The sequence below is a fragment of the Lampris incognitus genome, chromosome 1 (genome assembly GCF_029633865.1).
Source record: "Lampris incognitus isolate fLamInc1 chromosome 1, fLamInc1.hap2, whole genome shotgun sequence".
Taxonomy (NCBI): domain Eukaryota; kingdom Metazoa; phylum Chordata; class Actinopteri; order Lampriformes; family Lampridae; genus Lampris; species Lampris incognitus.
Genome location: NC_079211.1, coordinates 5,811,371 through 5,834,472, shown reverse-complemented (window position 1 = coordinate 5,834,472; position 23,102 = coordinate 5,811,371). Strand labels below are relative to the sequence as shown.

The following is a 23,102-nucleotide window of genomic DNA, read 5'->3' as shown; positions in this document are numbered from 1 at the left end:
TTAGGTTAAGGTTAGGGTAGGAGTTAAGGTAAGGGTTAGGGTTAGGTTAAGGTTAGGGTTAGGGTTAGGTATGTAGTTTGCATGGTTAGGGTTAAGGGCTAGGAAATGAATGTAGTCAATGAGGGGGCTCCACAAGTATAGATTTGCGAGTATGTGTGTGTGTGGGGGGGGGGGGGGCTGTGATGGCCTGGCGGCCTGTCCAGGGTGTCTCCCCACCTGCCACCCAATGACTGCTGGGACAGGCTCCAGCATCCCCGCCACCCTGAGAGCAGGATAAACGGCTTGGGTGATGGATGGATGAAACATACCCACATGTGGGGGCGATGGAGGGCTGCTCAGGCCGATGTGCAGAACTATTAACAGACGGGATGTTTCACTACAGGATTCAAATTCAAGAGTAAAACAATTGATTAATAGTTGTTGATCTGACAGTGACGGGACTCTTTTAAATTAAGATACAGAATTTTTTTCAAGACTGTTGATTTGTTGGACGAGCCCATAGCTCATTGCCCATTTTTTTTTGTTTTTTTAGCTTTTTACCCCTTTTCCTCCTCAATTACCCCACTCTTCCAAGCCGTCCCGGTTGCTGCTCCACCTCCTCTGCTGATCCGGGGAGGGCTGCAGACTACCACATGCCTCCTCCTATAAATGTGGGGTCACCAGCCGCTTCTTTTCACCTGACAGTGAGGAGTTTCGCCGGGGGGACGTAGCACGTGGGAGGATCACACTATTCCCCCCAGTTCCCCCTCCCCCCCGAACAGGCGCCCCGACCGACCAGAGGAGGCGCTAGTGCAGCGACCAGGACACAAACCCACATCCGGCTTCCCACCCTCAGACACGGCCAATTGTGTCTGTAGGGACCCCCGACCAAGCCGGAGGTAATACGGGGATTCGAACCGGCGAGCCCCGTGTTGGTAGGCAACAGAATAGACCGCCATGCCGCCCGGATGCTGCAAAAATGTTTTTGAATCGAGTGCAGTTTATATTTCTTAGCCGTGCATTGAATTTCATTTCTTATTCTTCCCAGTTGTAAAGGTGTTGGGGGTGTGACGTCTCCCTGCAGATCACCGGTCATCGCGTTTCTGTCGAGGTCGTTTTAATTCAAAGTGGGGGAAGTTGAATTGTGAAACACCAATATAAAAATAACCAACAAAAAATCCTAAAAACTGTTGTTGAAAAACATTCCCGCTCAGCAGAGATGGGAAAATAAACGGCGGTAACATCCGGAGGATGGAAATGGGAGATGGAATGTATACCAGCTCCCCGCCTCCGTGCGGTACTCAGCTCCACACCTGGGCCCACTTTCAACAAAGGTGGAGTTGGCCTTCAGTAAAGCAACCCTGAAGTACAGAGAATCCAGTCAGGAGAAGAACACTGAAATACAATAACCAAACAATACCTGGACATTCAGTTATAAGCATTACTTGGTTTGTTTGTTTGTTAAAGGTCATCAAGCAGGAGGGCCTGTCCAAGGACATCTCCCAGTGCACCCTTTTTGACCTCCTGAAATACAACGATGTCAACGACGACGAGCACCTTACCAAGGAGGAGTTCTACACGGCTTTCGGTGAGTTTGGAAATATTTTTCATTTTATTTTCTCTTACAGCGACCCAACCTCATGTGGCAAGAAACGGCCTTTATTAGTGAGCCGTGCAAAACTAGTTTACAGTGTGGCCTTGAAAATACCTGCACTGTACGCAGGCACGGGGATTTGACCTACCCGAGACAAGTAGTCTGGGGGACGGGCGGGTACAAATAGGACGGCGTCAGTCTGTTCGGCGACTGGCAATTAAAAAGTCCAGGACAGAAAACGGATGATCGTCCGTGGGACTGCGCCATGCGGCGTGGAACCGAACTGAAACGTCCTTTCCACGGCCCGCGCTTGGGTTTAGTCAGCCAATCAAATCGAAGAAAAATTACAATGCCCACTCACGTTATGGTGATGAAGCACACCTTCAGCACCAATCATACAACTTCGTGACTTGATTTAATGACCTCTCTGATAAGTCGAGTTCTGTGGATTCCTGGTTGAGCCCTCACAAGTATCAGAAACTACTGACAGACACACGGATTCTAGGCATTCCTCTTTTTGTGGCCGATCGCGGCGATAGGCAAAAGATGAAAAACCAACGCCGTTGTCCTTTAAGTCCTGCATGTCTTCCCTATCGCGCTCGCTCTCTCTCTCTCGCCACCTTTAACGTCATGTCTCTCTCCCTTATGTCTAGTTTTCCAAAATTACCTGTGTGTGTGTGCATGTTTGCATCCATTGATACTTATGCTACTTATGCTAAGGCAGCTGGGCTTGATGATGTCTCCCCCTCAACCTTTAAACACTGTGCAGACCAGCGTCTCCAGTGTTCACACATTTTTAACACATCCCTGGAGAACTGTAGCATGCCAGCCTACCTCATAGCCTCCACCATTGTATCTGTCCCCAAAAAGCCAAGGATCACAGGCCTAAATGACTACAGACCTGTCGGTCTGACCTCTAGTGATGAAGGCTTTTGAGCGCCTTGTTCTGTCCCACCTCAAGTCCATCAACAGCCCTCTGCTGCATCCACTACAGTGCACATACAATACCAACGTGGCTCTCCACTCCATCCTCCCTCACCTGGACTCTCCTGGTACTTACGCCAGGATTCTGTTTGTGGACTTCAGCTCCACATTCAATACAATTAGCCCTGCTCTCCTTCAGGACAAACTCTCCCAGCTCCATGTGCCCCACTCTACCTGCAGGTGGACCACTGGCTTCCTGACCGGCAGCAGTCGGCATGTGAAGATGAAGAAGCATGTCTCAGCACCAGCACCATCCTGTCTCCGCTGCTCTTCTCCCTTTACACCAACGACTGCACCTCCAGACATCAATCTGTCAAGCTCTGCTGAAGCTTGCGGATGACACCACCGTCATCAAACTCATATCCGAGGGTCACGGGTCTGCTTACAGATGGGAGATTGCCCACCTGGTTTGCTGGTGCAGCCAGAACAACCTGGATCTAAACCCCCTGAAGACCGAGGAGATGGTTGTGGACTTCAGGAGAAGCCCAGCCCTATTACCCCCCCTCTCACCCTGTGTGACTCCCCAGTTACAAATGTGGGGTCGTTCCAATTCCTGGGCACCACCATCGCTCAGGACTTCAAGTGGGAGCCAAACATCAGCTCCCCTATCAGCAAAGCACAGCAGAGGATGTACGTAGCACTGCAGCTGAAGAAATTCAGCCTGACATGGTGAACGTCTACATCTCCATCACTGAGTCCAACCTAGCCTCCTCCATCAACATTTGGTACGCTGCTGCCACCACCAGTGACCAGGGCAGGCTGCAGTGCATCATTCTCTCAGCATAGAAGGTGATCAGCTGCCGCCTCCCATCTCTTCAGGACCTGCGTGCCTCAAGGACTGTGAGGTGGGCAGGGAAGTTTGTTGCTGACCCTCCCACCCTGGACACCACCTTTTGGGATTCTGCCCTCTGGCAAGAGGCTGAGGTCCGTCAGGAACAAAACCTCATGCCACAAGGACAGTTTCTTCCCTGTTGCAGTCGGACTAATCAACAGGCCACCTGCCTCTCCGTTCCCCCACTGACTGACTTACTCTTTGCCATTTCAGTTTTTTTTCAAGATGTTGTGTGTGTGTGTGTGTGTGTGTGTGTGTGTGTGTGTGTGTGTGTGTGTTTTGTGTATATTATATTATATATATTTTTGGGTGGTGTGTGTCTTCCTCAAGCTCGGGTCCTGTACCGGAGGCCTTGGAGTTTGAGGGTTCTGAGCAGTATCTCAGCTGTTCCTCAGACTGCACTATTCTGGACAGAGACCTCAGAAGTTGTTCCTGGAATCTGCTGGAGCCACTCTCCCCGTTTTGGGGTCACAGCCCCTATTACTCCCACTACCACTGGGACTACCCTCCACATCCGATCTAGCTCTTCGTTCAGCCCTTGGTATTTCTCTAGCTTCTCATGCTCTTTCTGCCTGATGTTGCCATCACTCAGGATTGATGTCTTCTGTTCCTTGTCGACCACCACGATGCCTGGTTGGTTAGCCAGCACCTGCTTGTCAGTCTGGAACTTGACGTCCCACAGGGTCTTAGCACTGCCATTCTCAACCACCTTTGTCGGTGTCTCCCATTTGGACTTGGGGACTTCCAGTCTGTGTTCAGTACAGATGTTCCTGTGCACCATCCCAGCCACTTGGTTATTATGCCTTTGCCAGCTAGCATCTTACACCCTGCAACTAAGTGCTGGACTGTCTCAGGGGGGTCTTTGCACAGCCTGCATCTTGGGTCTTGTCTGGTGTGGTAGACCCCCGCCTCAGTCCATCTGGTCCTGAATAACTGTTCTTGTGATGCTATGATCAGAGCCTCTGTGCTGTCCTTCACTCCAGTCTTTTCTAGCTACTGCTAGAATTTCTCTATCAGCTACATCTTCTATCTGTCGATGGTACATCCCATGGAGGGGCTTTGTATGTCATGATACCTTATATATATATATATATATATATATATATATATATATATATATATATATATATATATATTGGACATAATTATTTTATTTTTATTTTATTTCATTCTCTGTACCAATACCAACAATGCCACGTTAAATTCTTAGTGAATGTAATGCACATGGCAATAACATAATTTCTGATTCAGATTCTGATACATCTTCCCCTACAAGGTTTCCGCCGGTCATTTCTATCATAAAATAATGAACCTAACAGGTTCTGTGACGGTAAATGCTGTCTGACCGAGTTTGGATTGCGTATTGATTCTCGAGCCAGATGACTGCTCACCTTTTCTTAACAGCTTGACCTTACTGTTTTTCATGTTTTGGGGGTGGAATGACAACGCGGTGAAGATAATAAACCTGACTTATTGTATCGCTTTGACAGCCGGCCAAAGGCTTTTCTGCCGTTAATAACGCCATACTGCTGCCAGATCTGTTGTAATTTCTAAAATGTTTGGTTTAATGGATGCTGAAGCATAAGCTGATGTTTCAAACGGGAGCCTCTGCCAAGCGAAGAAAAGACATTAAGCAAAAACTGATGATGAGGATGAACTTCAACAACGTTCAGGCCCAATTTAGCATTGATTTGGCCATCACGTCTGATTTGGGGCAGTCACACCCAGCAGTTACAAGAAAATCAGACATATTTCTTTTATTTTATGACTGGAACAAACGGCCTCTTTCTATTAGAGCTATCCCCGGCACAGAAACCCTCTGTGTTCCGTGCCGTCTAGAGGCTCTTTCACCGATGTGCTGTTTGTTGCGTCATCCTGTCCTTGTTTTCTGTGTTTTCATTTTATCTCATCTTTCCGTCCCCCCTTTTTCACCCCAATTCTACCCATCCAATTACCCCACTCTTCCGAGCCATCCCGGTCTCTGCTCCACCCCCTCCGCTGATCCGGGGAGGGCTGCAGACTACCACATGCCTCCCCCCATACGTGTGGAGTCGCCAGCCGCTTCTTTTCACCTGACAGTGAGGAGTTTCACCAGGGGGACGTAGCGCGTGGGAGGATCACGCTATTCCTCCCTCCTCCCCGAACAGGTGCCCCGACCGCCCAGAGGAGGCGCTAGTGCAGCGACCAGGACACATACCCACATCCGGCTTCCAACCCGCAGACACGGCCAATTGTGTCTGTAGGGACGCCCGACCAAGCCGGAGGTAAAATGGGGATTCGAACCGGTGACCCCTGTGTTGATAGGCAACGGAATAGACCGCTATGCTACCCGGACGCCCCTTATCTGCTCTACCTGATGTTGAGCAGCATGTTTTTGCACGTTAATATGATGTTATACCTCACTTTGGTCACATCGGTTGTTTTTAAAAGCGCTCTTTAAATGAACTTGTCTGTAATCTGGACATGTCCATACATCCTCCCTTAATGGGAGTTGTCTCACATCTGGACATGTCCGTACGTCCTCCCTTAATGTGAGTTGTCTTAGATCTGGACATGTCCGTACGTCCTCCCTTAATGTGAGTTGTCTTACATCTGGACATGTCCGTACGTCCTCCCTTAATAGGAGTTGTCTTACATCTGGACATGTCCATACGTCCTCCCTTAATAGGAGTTGTCTTAGATCTGGACATGTCCGTACGTCCTCCCTTAATGTGAGTTGTCTTACATCTGGACATGTCCGTACGTCCTCCCTTAATAGGAGTTGTCTTAAATCTGGACATGTCCATACGTCCTCCCTTAATGTGAGTTGTCTTAGATCTGGACATGTCCGTACGTCCTCCCTTAATAGGAGTTGTCTTAAATCTGGACATGTCCGTACGTCCTCCCTTAATGTGAGTTGTCTTACATCTGGACATGTCCGTACGTCCTCCCTTAATAGGAGTTGTCTTAAATCTGGACATGTCCATACGTCCTCCCTTAATGTGAGTTGTCTTACATCTGGACATGTCCGTACGTCCTCCCTTAATAGGAGTTGTCTTAAATCTGGACATGTCCATACGTCCTCCCTTAATAGGAGTTGTCTTAGATCTGGACATGTCTGTACGTCCTCCCTTAATGGGAGTTGTCTTACATCTGGACATGTCCATACGTCCTCCCTTAATGTGAGTTGTCTTAGATCTGGACATGTCCGTACGTCCACCTGTAATGTGGATCAGACCAGTAACGGTGAATAGCTGATGCAAACTGATGGGGAGAGAAGAGCGAAAAAGAAAAAAAGAAATGATGCTGTAGCAGATGCAGAAGGAGTCCGAGCAGCAGGAGGAGATGGAGAGTGAGCAGGGAGGGTTCAGGAGGACAGAGGTGGAGGAGCAGACGCGGGGAGAATGGAAACAACACGAGTGTGTTCGGGAAGTCAACTGGAAAAAGGACACCAACAGCGAAACCTCGCCCGATCCGGTGTGGAAATCTGATTTATGATCCACATTGTCCTTCCCCTGTTTTCTTCTCCTTCTCTTTTTGTGATTCCTCGCCTGTCTGACATTTTCAGTCAGCTCAATATCCTCTGACATTTGGTGAGCCGGACACGTCCACCGAGGGCGGAGGATTCAGCCTCCACCTCCATCCCACCAGCTCCCTCTGTGTAAAATACTGAAGATACAAGATGACATACTACTGCTGGTGGAGGACGAGGAGTGAGTCCAGCTCGCTGCTGAAAGTCCTGCACTTCTCTCGTCTCTCCTTTCAGATCCGTCCCGTCATACCGGGATACTGGACTTTCTACGGGGACTAACTGACGACGTCGGTTCGAATCTCTTCCTTTCTTTTCGTACCGAGTCTCTGGTGTTAATCCTGAAGAGGACCGAGGCCGTGGATGACCACGAGCTGTTTCACTGCATGTAAAGGAGGATGTTTTGTTTTAATTTTTACTTCCCCCCTTTTCTCCCTAATTGTACTTGGCCAATTACCCCACTCCTCCGAGTCGTCCCGGTCTCTGCTCCACCCCCTCTGCTGATCCGGGGAGGGCTGCAGACTACCACATGCCTCCTCCCATACATGTGGAGTCACCAGCTGCTTCTTTTCACCTGACAGTGAGGAGTTTCACCAGGGGGACGTAGCGCGCGGGAGCATCATGCTACCCCCCCCCCCCCGAATAGGCACCCCGACCAACCAGAGGAGGCGCTAGTGCAGCGACCAGGACACATACCCACATTGGGCTTGCCAGGATGTGGGTATGTAGGGACGTCCGAACTATAACACAGGTTTCATAAGACTGGCTTTGGCATTTGCTGGTTATAAACACAGCTGTTCAGTTCCTGCCTGACCAATCAGTGGTCAGCTTCTATTTATATTTAAACAAATATAAATAAATGTCATTTATGTTTTTCTTTATATTTTATTTATTTATTTGTGTTTAAATGTGAATATTTTATTTATTTATTCATTCCGTAAGATTTTATTTATATTTAAATAAAGATAAATAAATACACATATATTTATTTATATAGATATTTTATTTATTTATAGTGGTATTTTTATGTCACCTTCCAGTATTGGCTCAGCTCACTTGGAACCTCGACGGAGGTGGTACCAAAAATAGATCCCCAACTTTTACCCAGTGGAACCCCAGAAAAAGCAAGTAGAGTCGGGTCGAGTTGAGTCGAGCCGGTACCATGCGGTGGAAAAGGGGGGCATTATAAGCGGTCGTAAAATACAAATACATCAAAATGAACCGCAAACTCCTGATGTCAAAACGTAGTTGCGTTAAAGTGCACGCGTTTTGTGTTGCCTATTCACCAGCACACGTTGTGTCGCCGTGTGTGTTGAGGCGCCGCAGGTCACAGTGCAGCAGGGCCGCGGTACTTCCTGCCACGAGGCTGCAGAACCGGCGGACGGCGTGCGTGTCGTTATAGTTGTGTTTTCATGGCCAGAAATATCTCTTGAAGCGCCGTCATGAAAATATACACAAATACCTTAAGCACTGTCATAAGCTAAGCCCCGTCATGAGGTAAATCTGTTGATCCGGTGGGGGGGGGGGTGGGGGTTGGGGGGGTTATCAGCACCAGTAAATACAGAGTGACTCCCTGTGAAAACCCACCGCTGTCCAGCGGTTCTGCTTAGAGTGACCCGGCACACCTCGCTGGAATATCCCGAGTGCCGTGGCGTTGTTTGTCAGGGCTGCAGATAAGGCTTTAATGTGCATGCATTATTCATTTCCTCTTCATAGACTTGCGGGGGGGTGGGTGGAGGTGGGGGTGGAGGTGGGGGGCTCATTTTGCCTCAGCGAGCAGGAAGGAAACTGTCAGGCACAAGTTTTGTCTTTTAATTAGATGATATTACAGATATGAATGATGTGTGCCACCGTACCGATTGCCGGCACGTTGTCATCCTTGAGTTGTTTGACAGGTTATAGCCCCGTGCATCATGGGTAGACAGATAAGGCGTCGCCTGTCATATAGGTTCTAATTAAACCTTAGTTACAGGGTGGTGCAGTGCCGTAGAGGCAGGGTTCGGATTGCGGGGGGATGCTTAAGACCCCCAAGCTCCAGCAGTATATAACTACACACACATACGCACATTTATTAAGGCTGCCCCCCCCCCACACACACACACACACCCAGCACCTTACATCACACAATGCTTATTATCGTTACTGCCTTTTTCTTCTGTTTTGTTGTTATTTTGCTGCTGCAGTGTTGAGCAGCGGAAACTCGGCAGTTTTCCTCTCTCGCACTTTTATAATGAGACGTGACAAATAAATCAACAATCTGGACCGTGTGAAGACTTCTTGCATTTGCTGTTTAAATTGTCCCGATTTGCTCTGGCCTCTGGTTATTCCGAGCAGGGATGCTTGATGCGAGGGAAGTATTTGTGGTGTGAAATGGAGAGGCTGGGATTTTCACCCGCCTCATGGTAAGACTGTTACCTCCGAGACTAACGCCCCTTTCCACTACACGGTACCGGCCCGACTCGACTCGCCTCTGTGTGGTTTCCATTACCGTAGCAGTACCTCCGAAGTGTAGCTGGACTTTCGGCTCTCCATTTTTTTTTTCTTCTTCCAATTTCAAAATGTGCTTTTCAGATAACTCCGCTTCCACCGCGTCGGTATTTAAAATGCCGGCTGATATGCCATGCACGCGTCGATGACGCAGTGACGCGCTCCTCTGACCAATCAGAGGTCTGCGTTGATTTTGGTACCCGCTCCAGTTGTTGGGGAACCTCGACAAAGGCGGTACCAGAAAAGTGGTGACGGTTGCCAACATGCCGGTGCTTTCCAGTAATGGAAAATGAAGAAAGGGCGAGTGGGGTGGCCTTGAGCCGGTACCATGTCGTGGAAGAGGGGCGTAAGATCCCACTCCTCTTGCTCATATACGCCTAAGTCGTGGCATGCAAATGAAAGCGCGGGGCCCCTCCAGCAGTTTCAGGATAATTTGGACCCTGAGTAGCGGGGACATCATCATATGATGCCATCAGGATTAAAACGGAAGGTCAGTAAACCTACAGACTGAACTCGCCCACTTGTTATTCTAAGTCTGTTCTAACATGTGGGCACAGTGGTTAGTTGTACTGCCCCGCTTTACACACAGCAGTTCCTTTTTTGTTTTTTTGTTTTTGTCTTTTTCTCCCCAATTGTATCCGGCCATTTACCCCACTCTTCTGAGCCGTCCCGGTCGCTGCTCCACCTCCTCTGCTGACCCGGGGAGGGCTGCAGACTACCACATGCCTCCTCCCATACATGTGGAGTCGCCAGCCGCTTCTTTTCACCTGACAGTGAGGAGTTTCGCCAGGGGGACGTAGTGCGTGGGAGGATCACGCTGCTCCCCCCAGTACAGGCGCCCCGACTGACCAGAGGAGGCGCTAGTGCAGCGGCCAGGACACATACCCACATCCGGCTTCCCACCCGCAGACATGGCCAATTGTGTCTGTAGGGATGCCCGACCAAGCCGGAGGCAACACAGGGATTTGAACAGGCGATCCCTGTGTTGGTAGGCAACGGAATAGACCGGTATGCTGCCCGGATGCCCATACAGCGTTTCTGAATATCTGCAGTATTATGTGTCTGAGTGGCATACAGCCAGACAGACTGGTAGATATGTTTTATATCTTCTGTGCAGTTTGAAGGTATGTTGAAGGATGAGTTTAGCCTAGCATTAGCCTAGCATTAGCAGCTCTCTGCAAAAGAAGGGAAACACACTTTCTCTGAGTCTGATTGTTAATACCTTTTACTTATTCGCATGGAATTAATAAATTATTTTTAACCAAGGTTTTCACAAGCACGCCACAATCCTACAATTGGATAACAGACGACACGCGCCGTCCTTTGCAACATAAAACAAAACCAGTGGGGACGGCCACCATAGTTGGTACTCTGACAGCCAGTTGACAGTACTGAAGTAGAGTACCCGTCTCCTCTCATCTCATCATCAGCCGCCTCTCCGGGGTCGGGTTGTGGTGGCAGCAAGCTAAGTAGGGCACTCCAGACGTCCCTCCCCCCAGCAACGCCCTCCAGGTCCTCCTGGGGGAGCCCAAGGCGTTCCCAGGCCAGATAGGACATGTAGTCCCAGCCCCTCCGAGAATTGCCACCTTCACATGGTGGAGGGGTTTAAGGTGTCCCGGTGATCCTGGGAGCTGTGTTGTCGGGGCAATAGCTCCTGATAGGGTCTCCCAAGGCAAATTGGTTCCGGGGGGAGAGGCCAGACTGAGAGGGATTCCCAAGAAAGCCAATGAAAGTACACCAGCAGAGCTACAGCACCTTGCCCGGAGAACGGGAGTAGAGTACTGCTTTTGCATTTTTAAATCCTGACCGAGGGGTCTTCTTTTCAGCTGCCGTCCAAATGGTAAGAATCACAGGAGAGTTCTGTTCAAATTCGAGCAATGAGAAAAATCAACAGTTAGTGAGCCGTGTCTCTCAGATGACCGCGAAGTAAACTCAGCATCACCAAATGCGACCGTGTCGTCACACCTGCAGCCTGCACAGGCCTGCACACGCACCGCACACGGATGCATACATATCTTTCATGATGTCGTGTTATGTCTGAATGTGTCATTTATGCTGCCCGTCAGGTCCTGGTCCTGGTGTGCTGGAACCGGCTTTGCAAACAAAAATGATTCTGATTCTGAATAGTGCTGTGGAATGCTTAGCACATCGGTGCAGGTGTTCTTGGCTTTGCGACCAGGAGATACAGCGCCTTGATTTCTGCTGAGTATAAAGACCTTGGACTGTCCATTAGGTACCTGCAGTAGTTGGATGCAAACCCAGAATGGTTGCAATCTGATTCTTTTATGTCTCTTAAAGGAGATCTGGCCTTACGCAGACCGGGCAAGTCAAAGGGCCACTGCTTCTTGCACCTCTCTCTCTCTCTCTCGCTGTCTCTCTCGCGGAATGTCCACGAGCGTTTTTCCTTTGTGAATGATTTACGGCGAAGCGTGAAACGTGTCCTGAGACTCGACGCTGAGCCTTTCAGGAGAAATTCTAATTATAAAAAAAGATGTTGGAGGTTGTCTGAGCCGTGCATCTGCAAGTTTGCAGAGCTGGAAAATGAGTGGACTTCCTCTTTTCTTTTTTTAACCCGTGCTGTGGGCAGCCTTGGCTCGCAACATGGGGAATTTGTGTGCCAGTGTGTCCTAGACGGAGTTAATCTGCAGGCGGGGTTCAGATTCTCCACCTGCAAAGGCAATCTGTACTAATGATCAAGAACCGCTTATAATCACTGTGGGATGACAGGAGCGCAGGGTTTTGTCATACATCTACAGACCCCACCGGTGCCGCTCCCCTGCATGTTTGATCAGCTGAACAACCAGTTTAGTTAAGTTCAGTTTGTTGTCATTAAAAACAACGTGCAGGCAGATGTTACAAATGAAATGAGGGAGATAGCAAAGAAAACCCAGCACCGAACCGGGAGCTGCAGCACCTGCTGCAGCCACTGCTGCGTCCAGCGTGCCACCATCTTGAAATCATCAACCAGAATCGACAACCAATCAGCATCCTTAAAAAAAACAGACTTGCACTTTTCTTTACCGCAGCTCGTGATTAGATATCCAGGGCTTCTGTCTGCTCCCCTTCAGGAAAAGAGGCTTCCATTAAGGCATGTTGGCCGTTATTCAGCACCCACGGCACAATTACACATTAAGAGATACTCAGGCTTTCAGCCGTCAACCCCCCCCCTGCCCCCCCGGTGAGCTGTCCACACACAGTCCTTTGAAAATGCTGCTAAAATCATGCTGCGGGGCCCATTTTCCAGCACCACAGAATACATTAGAGAGGTTTGCAGCACTGGACTTCCTCCTTTTATTTTATAAGGAGAAACTCGGTTAAAATGTGAGCACGACCAATTTTCTCAACATCTCCCACGGAGCCGTTGTCTCTTATTGTTGAACGAACCCTGAACTCAAGACAGAAAATATAATTTGTCAGTGATAATAGGTTGATTTCTGTCTTGTCAGACTGCTGTAGACAGACAACACACACCTACCCTGTGATGGGTCTCTCTGCATGAGAAAAAGATGATAGATGATCCTTTTTTGAAAGACGTGCAACCTTGGCAGGGTCGTTGGAGATGCTGAGCAAACCCAGTCCACCTGATGTTGAAAACTCTGCTCTTAACTGAGGCTGAATGAAGGTCTGAACAATTCAGCACCACACGGGGGACACAGTGAAGCCAGGGTGCTGAGTAGTTGTTGGTTCGTCTGAATTTGGTTCCAGTTGTGCTTCAGGGTGTGTGAGTTTTAGTAGGTTGGTTACTGTGTGGTGAGGATGTGTCGGTAAGTTAACGAGTTGGATTGATGTTTACGTTCATGTGTTGGTGTTCATGTTGTCCGAGGTTGGAAGTTACTGTGATACTTGTCCGGGTAGGTGTGGATATTGGAGAGGACCAGGAATCAGGAACAGTTATTTGTCAGTTCATCCCATGCACCTGCACACAGGAAATGAAAGGAAATATTGTTTCCCCCAGCCCACAGCAGCACAACACAAGAAAGAACACACCCAAACTACAAGAACACACATAGCCAAACTACAACACACATAGCCAAACTACAACACACATAGCCAAACTACAACACACATAGCCAAACTACAAGAACACACCTATCCAAACTACAACACACATATATCCAAACTACAAGAACACACATATCCAAACTACAACACACATATCCAAACTACAAGAACACATATATACAAACTACAAGAACACACATATCCAAACTACAAGAACACATTCATTCCAAACTACAAGAACACATATATACAAACTACAAGAACACACATATCCGAACTACAAGAACACATATATACAAACTACAAGAACACATTCATTCCAAACTACAAGAACACATATATACAAACTACAAGAACACACATATCCAAACTACAAGAACACATTCATTCCAAACTACAAGAACACATATATACAAACTACAAGAACACACATATCCAAACTACAAGAACACATATATACAAACTACAAGAACACATATATCCAAACTACAAGAACACATTCATTCCAAACTACAAGAACACATATATACAAACTACAAGAACACACATATCCGAACTACAAGAACACACTTATCCAAACTACAAGAACACATTCATTCCAAACTACAAGACACATATCCAAACTACAAGAACACACATGTATCCAAACTACAAGAACACATACTATATCCAAACTACAAGAACACACTTATCCAAACTACAAGAGCACATTCATTCCAAACTACAAGAACACATATATCCAAACTACAAGAACACATACTATATCCAAACTACAAGAACACACATATCCAAGCTAAAAGAACACACATATCCAAACTACAAGAGCACATTCATTCCAAACTACAAGAACACATATATCCAAACTACAAGAACACACATATCCAAACTAAAAGAACACATATATCCAAACTAAAAGAACACATTCATTCCAAACTAAAAGAACACATACTATATCCAAACTACAAGAACACACATATCCAAGCTAAAAGAACACACATATCCAAGCTAAAAGAACACACATATCCAAACTACAAGACACATATCCAAACTACAAGAACACACATATCCAAACTACAAGAACACAAATATCCAAACTACAAGAACACATATGTATATACAAACTACAAAAAAACACCTATACCCAAAGTACTTAAAAAAAACATATATCCAACATATAAAAAAAATTTCATTGTCCAAGAGAGCGAACGCCAGGATGACTGTCAGAACTGCCGGTCTGCATGGGCTAGCAGTTAGCTTAGCCTGCCCCACTTCTGCGTCCTGTCAGCCCGCCCTCGGTGTTTTCTCCTTGGACACAGCTTCAGGCAGGGCCGTGGTCCTTGGGTTCACAGGACGCAGCAGACTTAGCTCCCTCAGCAGATCCAGTGCCAGCTCTCCCATCCATCAAATGAAAACACAAACGTAGACGCAGATGTGAACAAAGACACTGCATGGACGGTACTGGGTGAGGCCGCCGCAAACGTACGTTCGCGCCATCGTCTTCCCACACCGGTACTGAGTGAGGTCGCTGTAAACGTGAATTCGCGCAGCCGTCTTCCCGCACCAGAAGTGGACATTTTGTTTCTTTTACATTTGAATTTTAAGAAATTTTTGAATTTTTTTTTTTTTTTTTACAAATTATAGTTTAAAAAAAAGTAAGATCATGTGGATATTAGGGGCTGGGTTTTAACTTCATTTTTGCTTGTGTTTTTTCAATAAGTTTCATCCTCTGAGTTTGAACAGGAAACAGCAACACAAACCACCAGAAAATAGCTGCCAAGATGTCGGATTCGAATATACAACGTGTTGCATAATTTCACACAGAAGATGTATTTACATTAATCAGGTTTTGGCAACTTATCCCTCATGGAAAAAAATACTGCACTCCTGCAGTCAAGTCAAGTCTATTTTATTTGAAAAGCCCTGTCACAAAAAAAACCCTCCTTCAATGCTGCAGTTTTAGCACTGCAGTATAAACACAGTAAATTGGACACACAGTACAGCTGCAGTACAAGAGAGTAAAAACATTATTACTGTTGTACTACAAACTACATTATTAGTTTCTGGTATGGTTGTACAAACTAATGTATTTGTTTCTGGTACGGTTGTAATACTGCAGTTGTACTGCATCCAAATCCGATTCATTCGAACTGCAGTGCTCGTTGGAGGGTTGATTTTCTATTATTATCATTATCATTATTATTATTATTATTGAGTTGTATTATTCTGTACACAGCAGGTGTCCATGTATGGTGGAGATGATTTGTGAGCTCCAGCTCCGTGGTGTCGGAGTTGAACACGGTGGTCCAGCCGGTCAGAATGTACTCCTGGTATTAGTGATGGGTGTAGTGGTGTGGGTTGTTATTGATCTCATCTCAGGGGGTTAATATCTTGCCGTGGTCTCGTTCATAGGGGGGCGTTTTGTACGTGGTTCACTATGGCTCTTATGTAAGGGATGATCCCTGTCCTTTGCGGGCCGCTGTGTGTCAGGAGGTCCTTCGCCTCCACAGCAGTCGTCATTTTTCAATAGAAGACCAAGTCAGTAGATTTAAAATAATTTAGCCTGAACTTCTTTCTGTATCCTTAGTTTGATAACGTTCATCTACGTAGGCTTCATGGGGTGCATTAACGGAACAGGCCTCAGCAGACTGTTGTCTGTTGTCTGTTGACTGAATCCAGTATTCAGGGACATCCGGGTAGTGGAGTGGTCTATTCCGTTGCCTAACAACACAGGGATCGCCGGTTCGAATCCCCGTGTTACCTCCGGCTTGGTCGGGCGTCCCTACAGACACAATTGGCCGTGTCTGCAGGTGGGAAGCCCGATGTGGGTATGTGGAGTCACCAGCCGCTTCTTTTCACCTGACAGTGACGAGTTTCGCCAGGAGGACGTAGCGTATGGGAGGATCACGCCCCCCCCTCAAACAGGCGTCCTGACCGACCAGAGGAGGCGCTAGTGCAGCGACCAGGACACATACCCACATCCGGCTTCCCACCCGCAGACACGGACAATTGTGTCTGTAGGGACGCCCGACCAAGCCGGAGGAAACATGGGGATTCGAACCAGCGATCCCCGTGTTGGTAGGCAACGGAATAGACCGCCACGCCACCCAGACGTCCCCGTGCACACATAATGTTGATGGCAGGAGAACATTCGTGTCCTCCTACCTTCGAAATGGTGTGTGCTGAGCAACTGAACACTGAATAAATAAGTAAATGGATAAATAAGCCAATAGATGAGCAGTATGTGTGCAGCACCTGGTGAAGCAAAATGCAGAATTGACAAATTGCCCTACAGAACACCAAAAGAGAGACATCCATCAATCCATCCTGAGAGCAGAGAGACAGCCGCCATCAACAAAGCGAGTGATGAGAGTGACAGGTGTGAATCCTAACCAGGGTTAAGCAGCACAGATGTTGCAGGGAACAGAGAGCCTGCGGATGAATGCAGGCTAGCTGCTCTCAGTCTCTCTGTCACAGCCTCCCTCATTTCATCACCGGAAAGAACCCCCCCTCCCCCCCAAAAAACCAAACAAAACAACAACAGCAGCTTGCAGTGTTCCTCCGCCCCTCTCAAACTTTAACATCTCCTGTCAAGTCGAGTTGTTTGTTTGCAGGAAAGAGGACTGCAGATATTCTGTTGTGTTGTGATGCTGAGATACGGCAGCATCACAATCCTCCTCCAGAGCTGCTAATACCCCCCTCACCCCCCCCACACACACGCACACGCACACACACACAACCACACACGCACACGCACACACACACACACACCCATACCTGTCATTTTTTCACACAAATTAAACCTCGCAGTGAAACAGTACTGACTTGCACAACAACATGAAGTGGAAATGCTGCTTCTGAAACAAGGAATACAACCTGGAAGATGAAGTAGTCGAGTCTGAAACAAGGAATACAACCTGGAAGATGAAGTAGTCGAGTCTGAAACAAGGAATACAACCTGGAAGATGAAGTAGTTGAGTCTGAAACAAGGACTACAACCTGGAAGATGAAGTAGTTGAGTCTGAAACAAGGAATACCATCTGGAAAATGGAGTAGTCGAGTCTGAAACAAGGAATACAACCTGGAAGATGAAGTAGTCGAGTCTGAAACAAGGAATACCATCTGGAAAATGGAGTAGTCGAGTCTGAAACAAGGAATACAACCTGGAAGATGAAGTAGTTGAGTCTGAAACAAGGAATACCATCTGGAAGATGAAGTAGTTGAGTCTGAAACAAGGAATACAACCTGGACGATGAAGTAGTCGAGTCTGAAACAAGGAATACCCTCTGGAAAATGGAGTAGTCGAGTCTGAAACAAGGAATACAACCTGGACGATGAAGAAGTCGAGTCTGAAACAAGGAATACCATCTGGAAAATGGAGTAGTCGAGTCTGAAACAAGGAATACAACCTGGAAGATGAAGTAGTTGAGTCTGAAACAAGGACTACAACCTGGAAAATGAAGTAGTTGAGTCTGAAACAAGCAATACAACCTGGACGATGAAGTAGTCGAGTCTGAAACAAGGAATACCATCTGGAAAATGGAGTAGTCGAGTCTGAAACAAGGAATACAACCTGGACGATGAAGAAGTCGAGTCTGAAACAAGGAATACCATCTGGAAAATGGAGTAGTCGAGTCTGAAACAAGGAATACAACCTGGAAAATGAAGTAGTTGAGTCTGAAACAAGGAATACCATCTGGAAAATGAAGTAGTTGAGTCTGAAACAAGGAATACAACCTGGAAAATGAAGTAGTTGAGTCTGAAACAAGGAATACCATCTGGAAAATGAAGTAGTCGAGTCTGAAACAAGGACTACAACCTGGAAAATGAAGTAGTTGAGTCCGAAACAAGGAATACCATCTGGAAAATGGAGTAGTCGAGTCTGAAACAAGGAATACAACCTGGAAGATGAAGTAGTCGAGTCTGAAACAAGGAATACCACCTGGAAGATGAAGTAGTTGAGTCTGAAACAAGGAATACAACCTGGAAGATGAAGTAGTTGAGTCTGAAACAAGGACTACAATCTGGAAGATGAAGTAGTTGAGTCTGAAACAAGGACTACAACCTGGAAGATGAAGTAGTTGAGTCTGAAACAAGGAATACAACCTGAACGATGAAGTAGTCGAGTCTGAAACAAGGCATACCATCTGGAAAATGAAGTAGTCGAGTCTGAAACAAGGACTACAACCTGGAAAATGAAGTAGTTGAGTCTGAAACAAGGAATACAACCTGGAAGATGAAGTAGTCGAGTCTGAAACAAGGACTACAACCTGGAAGATGAAGTAGTTGAGTCTGAAACAAGGAATACAACCTGGAAGATGAAGTAGTTGAGTCTGAAACAAGGACTACAACCTGGAAAATGAAGTAGTCGAGTCTGAAACAAGGAATACAACCTGGAAAATGAAGTAGTCGAGTCTGAAACAAGGAATACCACCTGGAAACTGGAGTAGTCGAGTCTGAAACAAGGAATACAACCTGGAAAATGAAGTAGTCGAGTCTGAAACAAGGAATACAACCTGGAAAATGAAGTAGTCGAGCTGAGGTTATGTGGCCATAACAAGGCTGAGTTCTCTCCTCCACAACATTAATATACTCATTTTCCACCTGATTTGACTCTTGTTTTTTTTTTTTTTGGTTTGAATTTGTTCCCCTCCTTTTTTCTCCCCGGTTGGATCCGGCCAATTACCCCACTCTTCCGAGCCGTCCCGGTCTCTGCTCCCCCCCTCTGCAGATCCGGGGAGGGCTGCAGACTACCACATGCCTCCTCCAATACATGTGGAGTCACCAGCCGCTTCTTTTCCCCTGACAGTGAGGAGTTTCACCAGGGGCACGTAGCACATGGGAAGATCACGCTCCGGCTTGGTCGGGCGTCCCTACAGACACAATTGGCCGTGTCTGTGGGTGGGAAGCCAGGTGTGGGTATGTGTCCTGGTTGCCGCACTAGGGCCTCCTCTGGTTGGTTGGGGTGCCTGTTCAGGGGAGGGGGAACTGGGGGGGAATAGTGTGATCCTCCCACGTGCTACATCCCCCTGGTGAAACTCCTCACTGTCAGGTGAAACGAAGCGGCTGGTGAATCCACATGTATGGGAGGAGGCATGTGGTAGTCTGCAGCCCTCCTCGAATCGGCAGAGGGGGTGGAGAAGCGACTGGGATGGCTCGGAAGAGTGGGGTTTATTGGCCGGATACAATTGTGGAGAAAAAGGGGGAACCCCCCCCCAAATACAAAATTTGGGAAATTCATTTCATCTCCATTCAAAATATCAGCCGCCATACATACAGCAGTTTGGGGGGTTTCTTAACCACTCCATCTCAGTAACACTGAGCATGTTAATGAGAGAGGCCCTGAAAGAGGGCAGGAGAGAGACACACAGAGCGACACACAGTGAGAGAGACACACACACACACACACACAGAAAGAGAGGGAGTGTGTACTTGAGCAGGAGAGTGATGGAGCATGACGGAGCGGAGGAGAGCGCTGGCTGAGCAAGCTCACTGCTGTTTGTCTGCAAGCTGCTCGCACAGTTCTGTGTTCTGCACCACCGTTCTGCACCGTTCTGCACCGTTCTGCACCGTTCTGCACCGTTCTGCAGCGTTCTGCAGCGTTCTGCTACGTTCTGCAGCGTTCTGCAGGGTTCTGCACCGTTCTGCAGCGTTCTGCACTGGGTTTTTTTACCCTTCTCCATCATTCTGCTACGCTCTGCACCATTCTGCACCATTCTACTCTACTCTGCCTTGCTCTACTTTGTTCTGCACTTTCCTGCCGTTCCTGCCCGGCTCCTTCCAGCCTGCAGGTGATTTAGCGCCAGTCCAAGGGGACCTGCCCCCACCAGCCCCCAATCCAGGCCAAAAACTGAGGAGCAACAGCTACTCCTGCATTTGATGAATCTCCCACTGAGGAGGAGGAGGAGGAGGAGGAGGAGGCGGCGTTGGACACAAAAGTGTTGAGTCTGCTTCTAAGGGCCTGGCTCCCTGCCCCTCAGGAGCTTATCATTCAGGTCGCATGCCAACTGCCCTAACAACCCCCACCCACCCCAGCCCTCCATTGCAATAGTCATGATGATGGAGCCTGCATGTCCACTTACTTTCTCTCAGCCTCTCTCCGCGACGGCGTGTGCACCCAATCCCCCACAGGATCGATGGCAAATTATGTAGAGTTTGTGGCTGGGGGAGAATTCCAGCGGCATGAGGACACAAGCAGGCTGTAATGAATGGTTAGGGAGAACAGCATTGAAGGAGGTCTTTGTCAGCACATCCCTAACAACCCCCTCCCCACCAGTACACATACATACGTGTGTGTGTGTGTGTGTGTGTGTGTGTGTGTGTGTGTGTGTGCGCGCTTGCCATAATCTTTAAGATCAGCTGGGAGGATAAGCACACCATTACCAACGACGTGATTCATAATCAACACTTTAACACCACAAAGAGCAGTGAGAAGAGGAGAGCAGCATCCAGATGTCATGGCAGATGTTTTATCAGTGTTGGGATGAGGAAGAGGAGGAGGAGGAGGATGGATCTGAGTTTAAATCCATCCACAACTCAATTGATCAATCAATCGATAAATGGATTGACCGATCATTCATTCATTCATCTTCGGCCACTTCTCCGGAGTCGGGTCGCGGTGGCAGCAAGCTAAGTAGGGCACTCCGGACGTCCCTCTCCCCAGCACCGCCCTCCAGCTCCTCCTGGGGGATCCTGAGGCGTTCCCAGGCCAGATTGGACATGTAGTCCCCCTAGCGAGCTCTGGGTCTACCCCGGGGTCTCCTCCCAGTTGGATGTGCCCAGAAAACCTCCAAAGGAAGGCGCCCAGGAGGCATCCTGATCAGATGCCCGAACCACCTCAACTGGCTCCTTTCGATGCGAAGGAGCAGCGGCTCTACTCCGAGCTCCCTCCGGATGTCCGAGTTCCTCATGCTATCTCTAAGGCTGAGCCCAGACACCCTACAGAGGAAACTCATTTCAGCCACCTGTATCCACCATCTCACCCTTTTGGTCATGACCCAGAGCTCATCAGTCAATCCATAATTGAGCATGTATCTAGATTCCTACATTGAGATAGAAGGTGGCTTCCACTGGAATAAGTTAAAAGCGAATTAAAAAAGGACTTCGTTTACCATTAGCTTGTATGTGCTCTTTTCATTTGCTTTCGCCATTTTTTGGTCATTTTCTCCTCAAATCGTTTGGCTTCTTGTGTCCAAGTGAGTCGCCGTTCAGCACGCTGCGTTGATTTGCATGTGTTAATTTGTGTAAGATGTGTGTCTTAAGATTCTTCTAAATGGGCCCCTTGTCCTCCGGGATTTCACGGCGTCCTGTCATGCCAGCGTTTGTTTTTTCCTTTTATTCTTTTATCTTTTTGTTGTCATTTGAGCTAGCAAACAAAAGAACTGCAGCTAACCGAGCCAAGGAGCCGGGCGAGCACCACAGTAATGAGGCGCTGGCACGGCCTGCGGTTCACCACAGCACGACATGTGACGTAACCAACGACGAGCCCGCCAAATTCAGCGGAGCAATCTGCACACGAATCCCAGATGTCCGTGGGGGGGCGCGTGTCCAGGACCGTTCCCGGGTTTGTGATGCGACAGGTGTTGGATGAGAGTTGCGATGCCGTCTCAACTTCCTCCAACATCCGGCGCCAGACTTCAGCATCGCTTTGACCCATGCAGCGTTCAGCAGGTGATGAGTAAAGATCGGGGAAAGGCGTGTGGACGTTTTAGTTTAGTGCATTTGCACATATAAAGAATTCTCAGTACGATATTTTAACCCTTATGTGAGCACAGATGGGAATCAGGAATCGGGAACAATTTGTTGTCGTTTCTTTCGTGTACGCAAGCACACGAAAGAAACAGAACTACGTTTCCCCCCAGCCCACAGCAGTGCGACGCTAAAGACAAACACACACATCCAAACTATCCCAAAAGACACACAAACAGTCGACGACTCAGTCCAAAAGTTCCACTGACCAGAGCGAACGCCAGCCAGGATGACTGGCGGAACTTCCGGTCTGCACGGGCTAGCAGTTAGCTTAGCTTGCCCCGCTTCCGCGTCCTGTCAGACCGCCCTCGGCGTTTCCTCCTCGGGCAGAGCCGCGGTCCCTGGGCCCACCGGATGCAGCAGACCAGGCTCCCCCAGCCAATCCAACGCCAGCTCTCCCTGCCATCAACCCAAGACAAAAATAAACCTAGACGCAGACGTGGTCAAACTCACCACATGGACGGCACTGGTCGAGGCCGCCGCAAACGCAAGTTCGCGCCGCCGCCTTCTCACACCGGTGCCGGGTGAGGCCGCTGCAGACATGGATTCCAACCCAAGTGTACTTGAGCAGCCAGCTTGTCGTGGCTCCTCTTCATTACAGTACAATAAGTGCTAAAAGAAAGTGAAATTATGGAAACGCGTTCGTTTCATCGTCAGCGACCGGAGGACAACGTGTTGTTCACCGTTTCTCCTCGGGTCCCAGAGCCAAAGGTCACACGTCCACCTCGCCGAACCATCGGCAGACACACCGCTCGGAGATGAGCATCGTGCTCCACTGCGCTTGTTTTTAAACCGGCCGAGACACAATAAGCGAGGTTGCCATTACAGCTTGTCAGACACGAGCAGCAACCGCGTGAGGCGGCGTCCAACTGTCATGTCGGAGGCTGTCTGGGAGTTTAACGGGTTCGCCTTTGCTGACGACGGCGAGTAAGAGCAGCTTCTCCCGTTGCAGAAGGAGTGGCTCGGCGATG

The 23,102-nt window shown here is 48.2% G+C and overlaps 1 protein-coding gene across 1 annotated transcript in view; it reads left to right on the top strand.

Moving 5' to 3' along the window:
- fstl5 (follistatin-like 5) overlaps positions 1-23,102 on the top strand; it is a 166,202-nt gene that overhangs the window by 18,156 nt on the left and 124,944 nt on the right. The window contains exon 2 of the mRNA XM_056277907.1: positions 1,447-1,567. Within this exon, the coding sequence (XP_056133882.1) occupies positions 1,447-1,567 (121 nt within the window). The remainder of the gene's footprint in view (positions 1-1,446; positions 1,568-23,102) is intronic.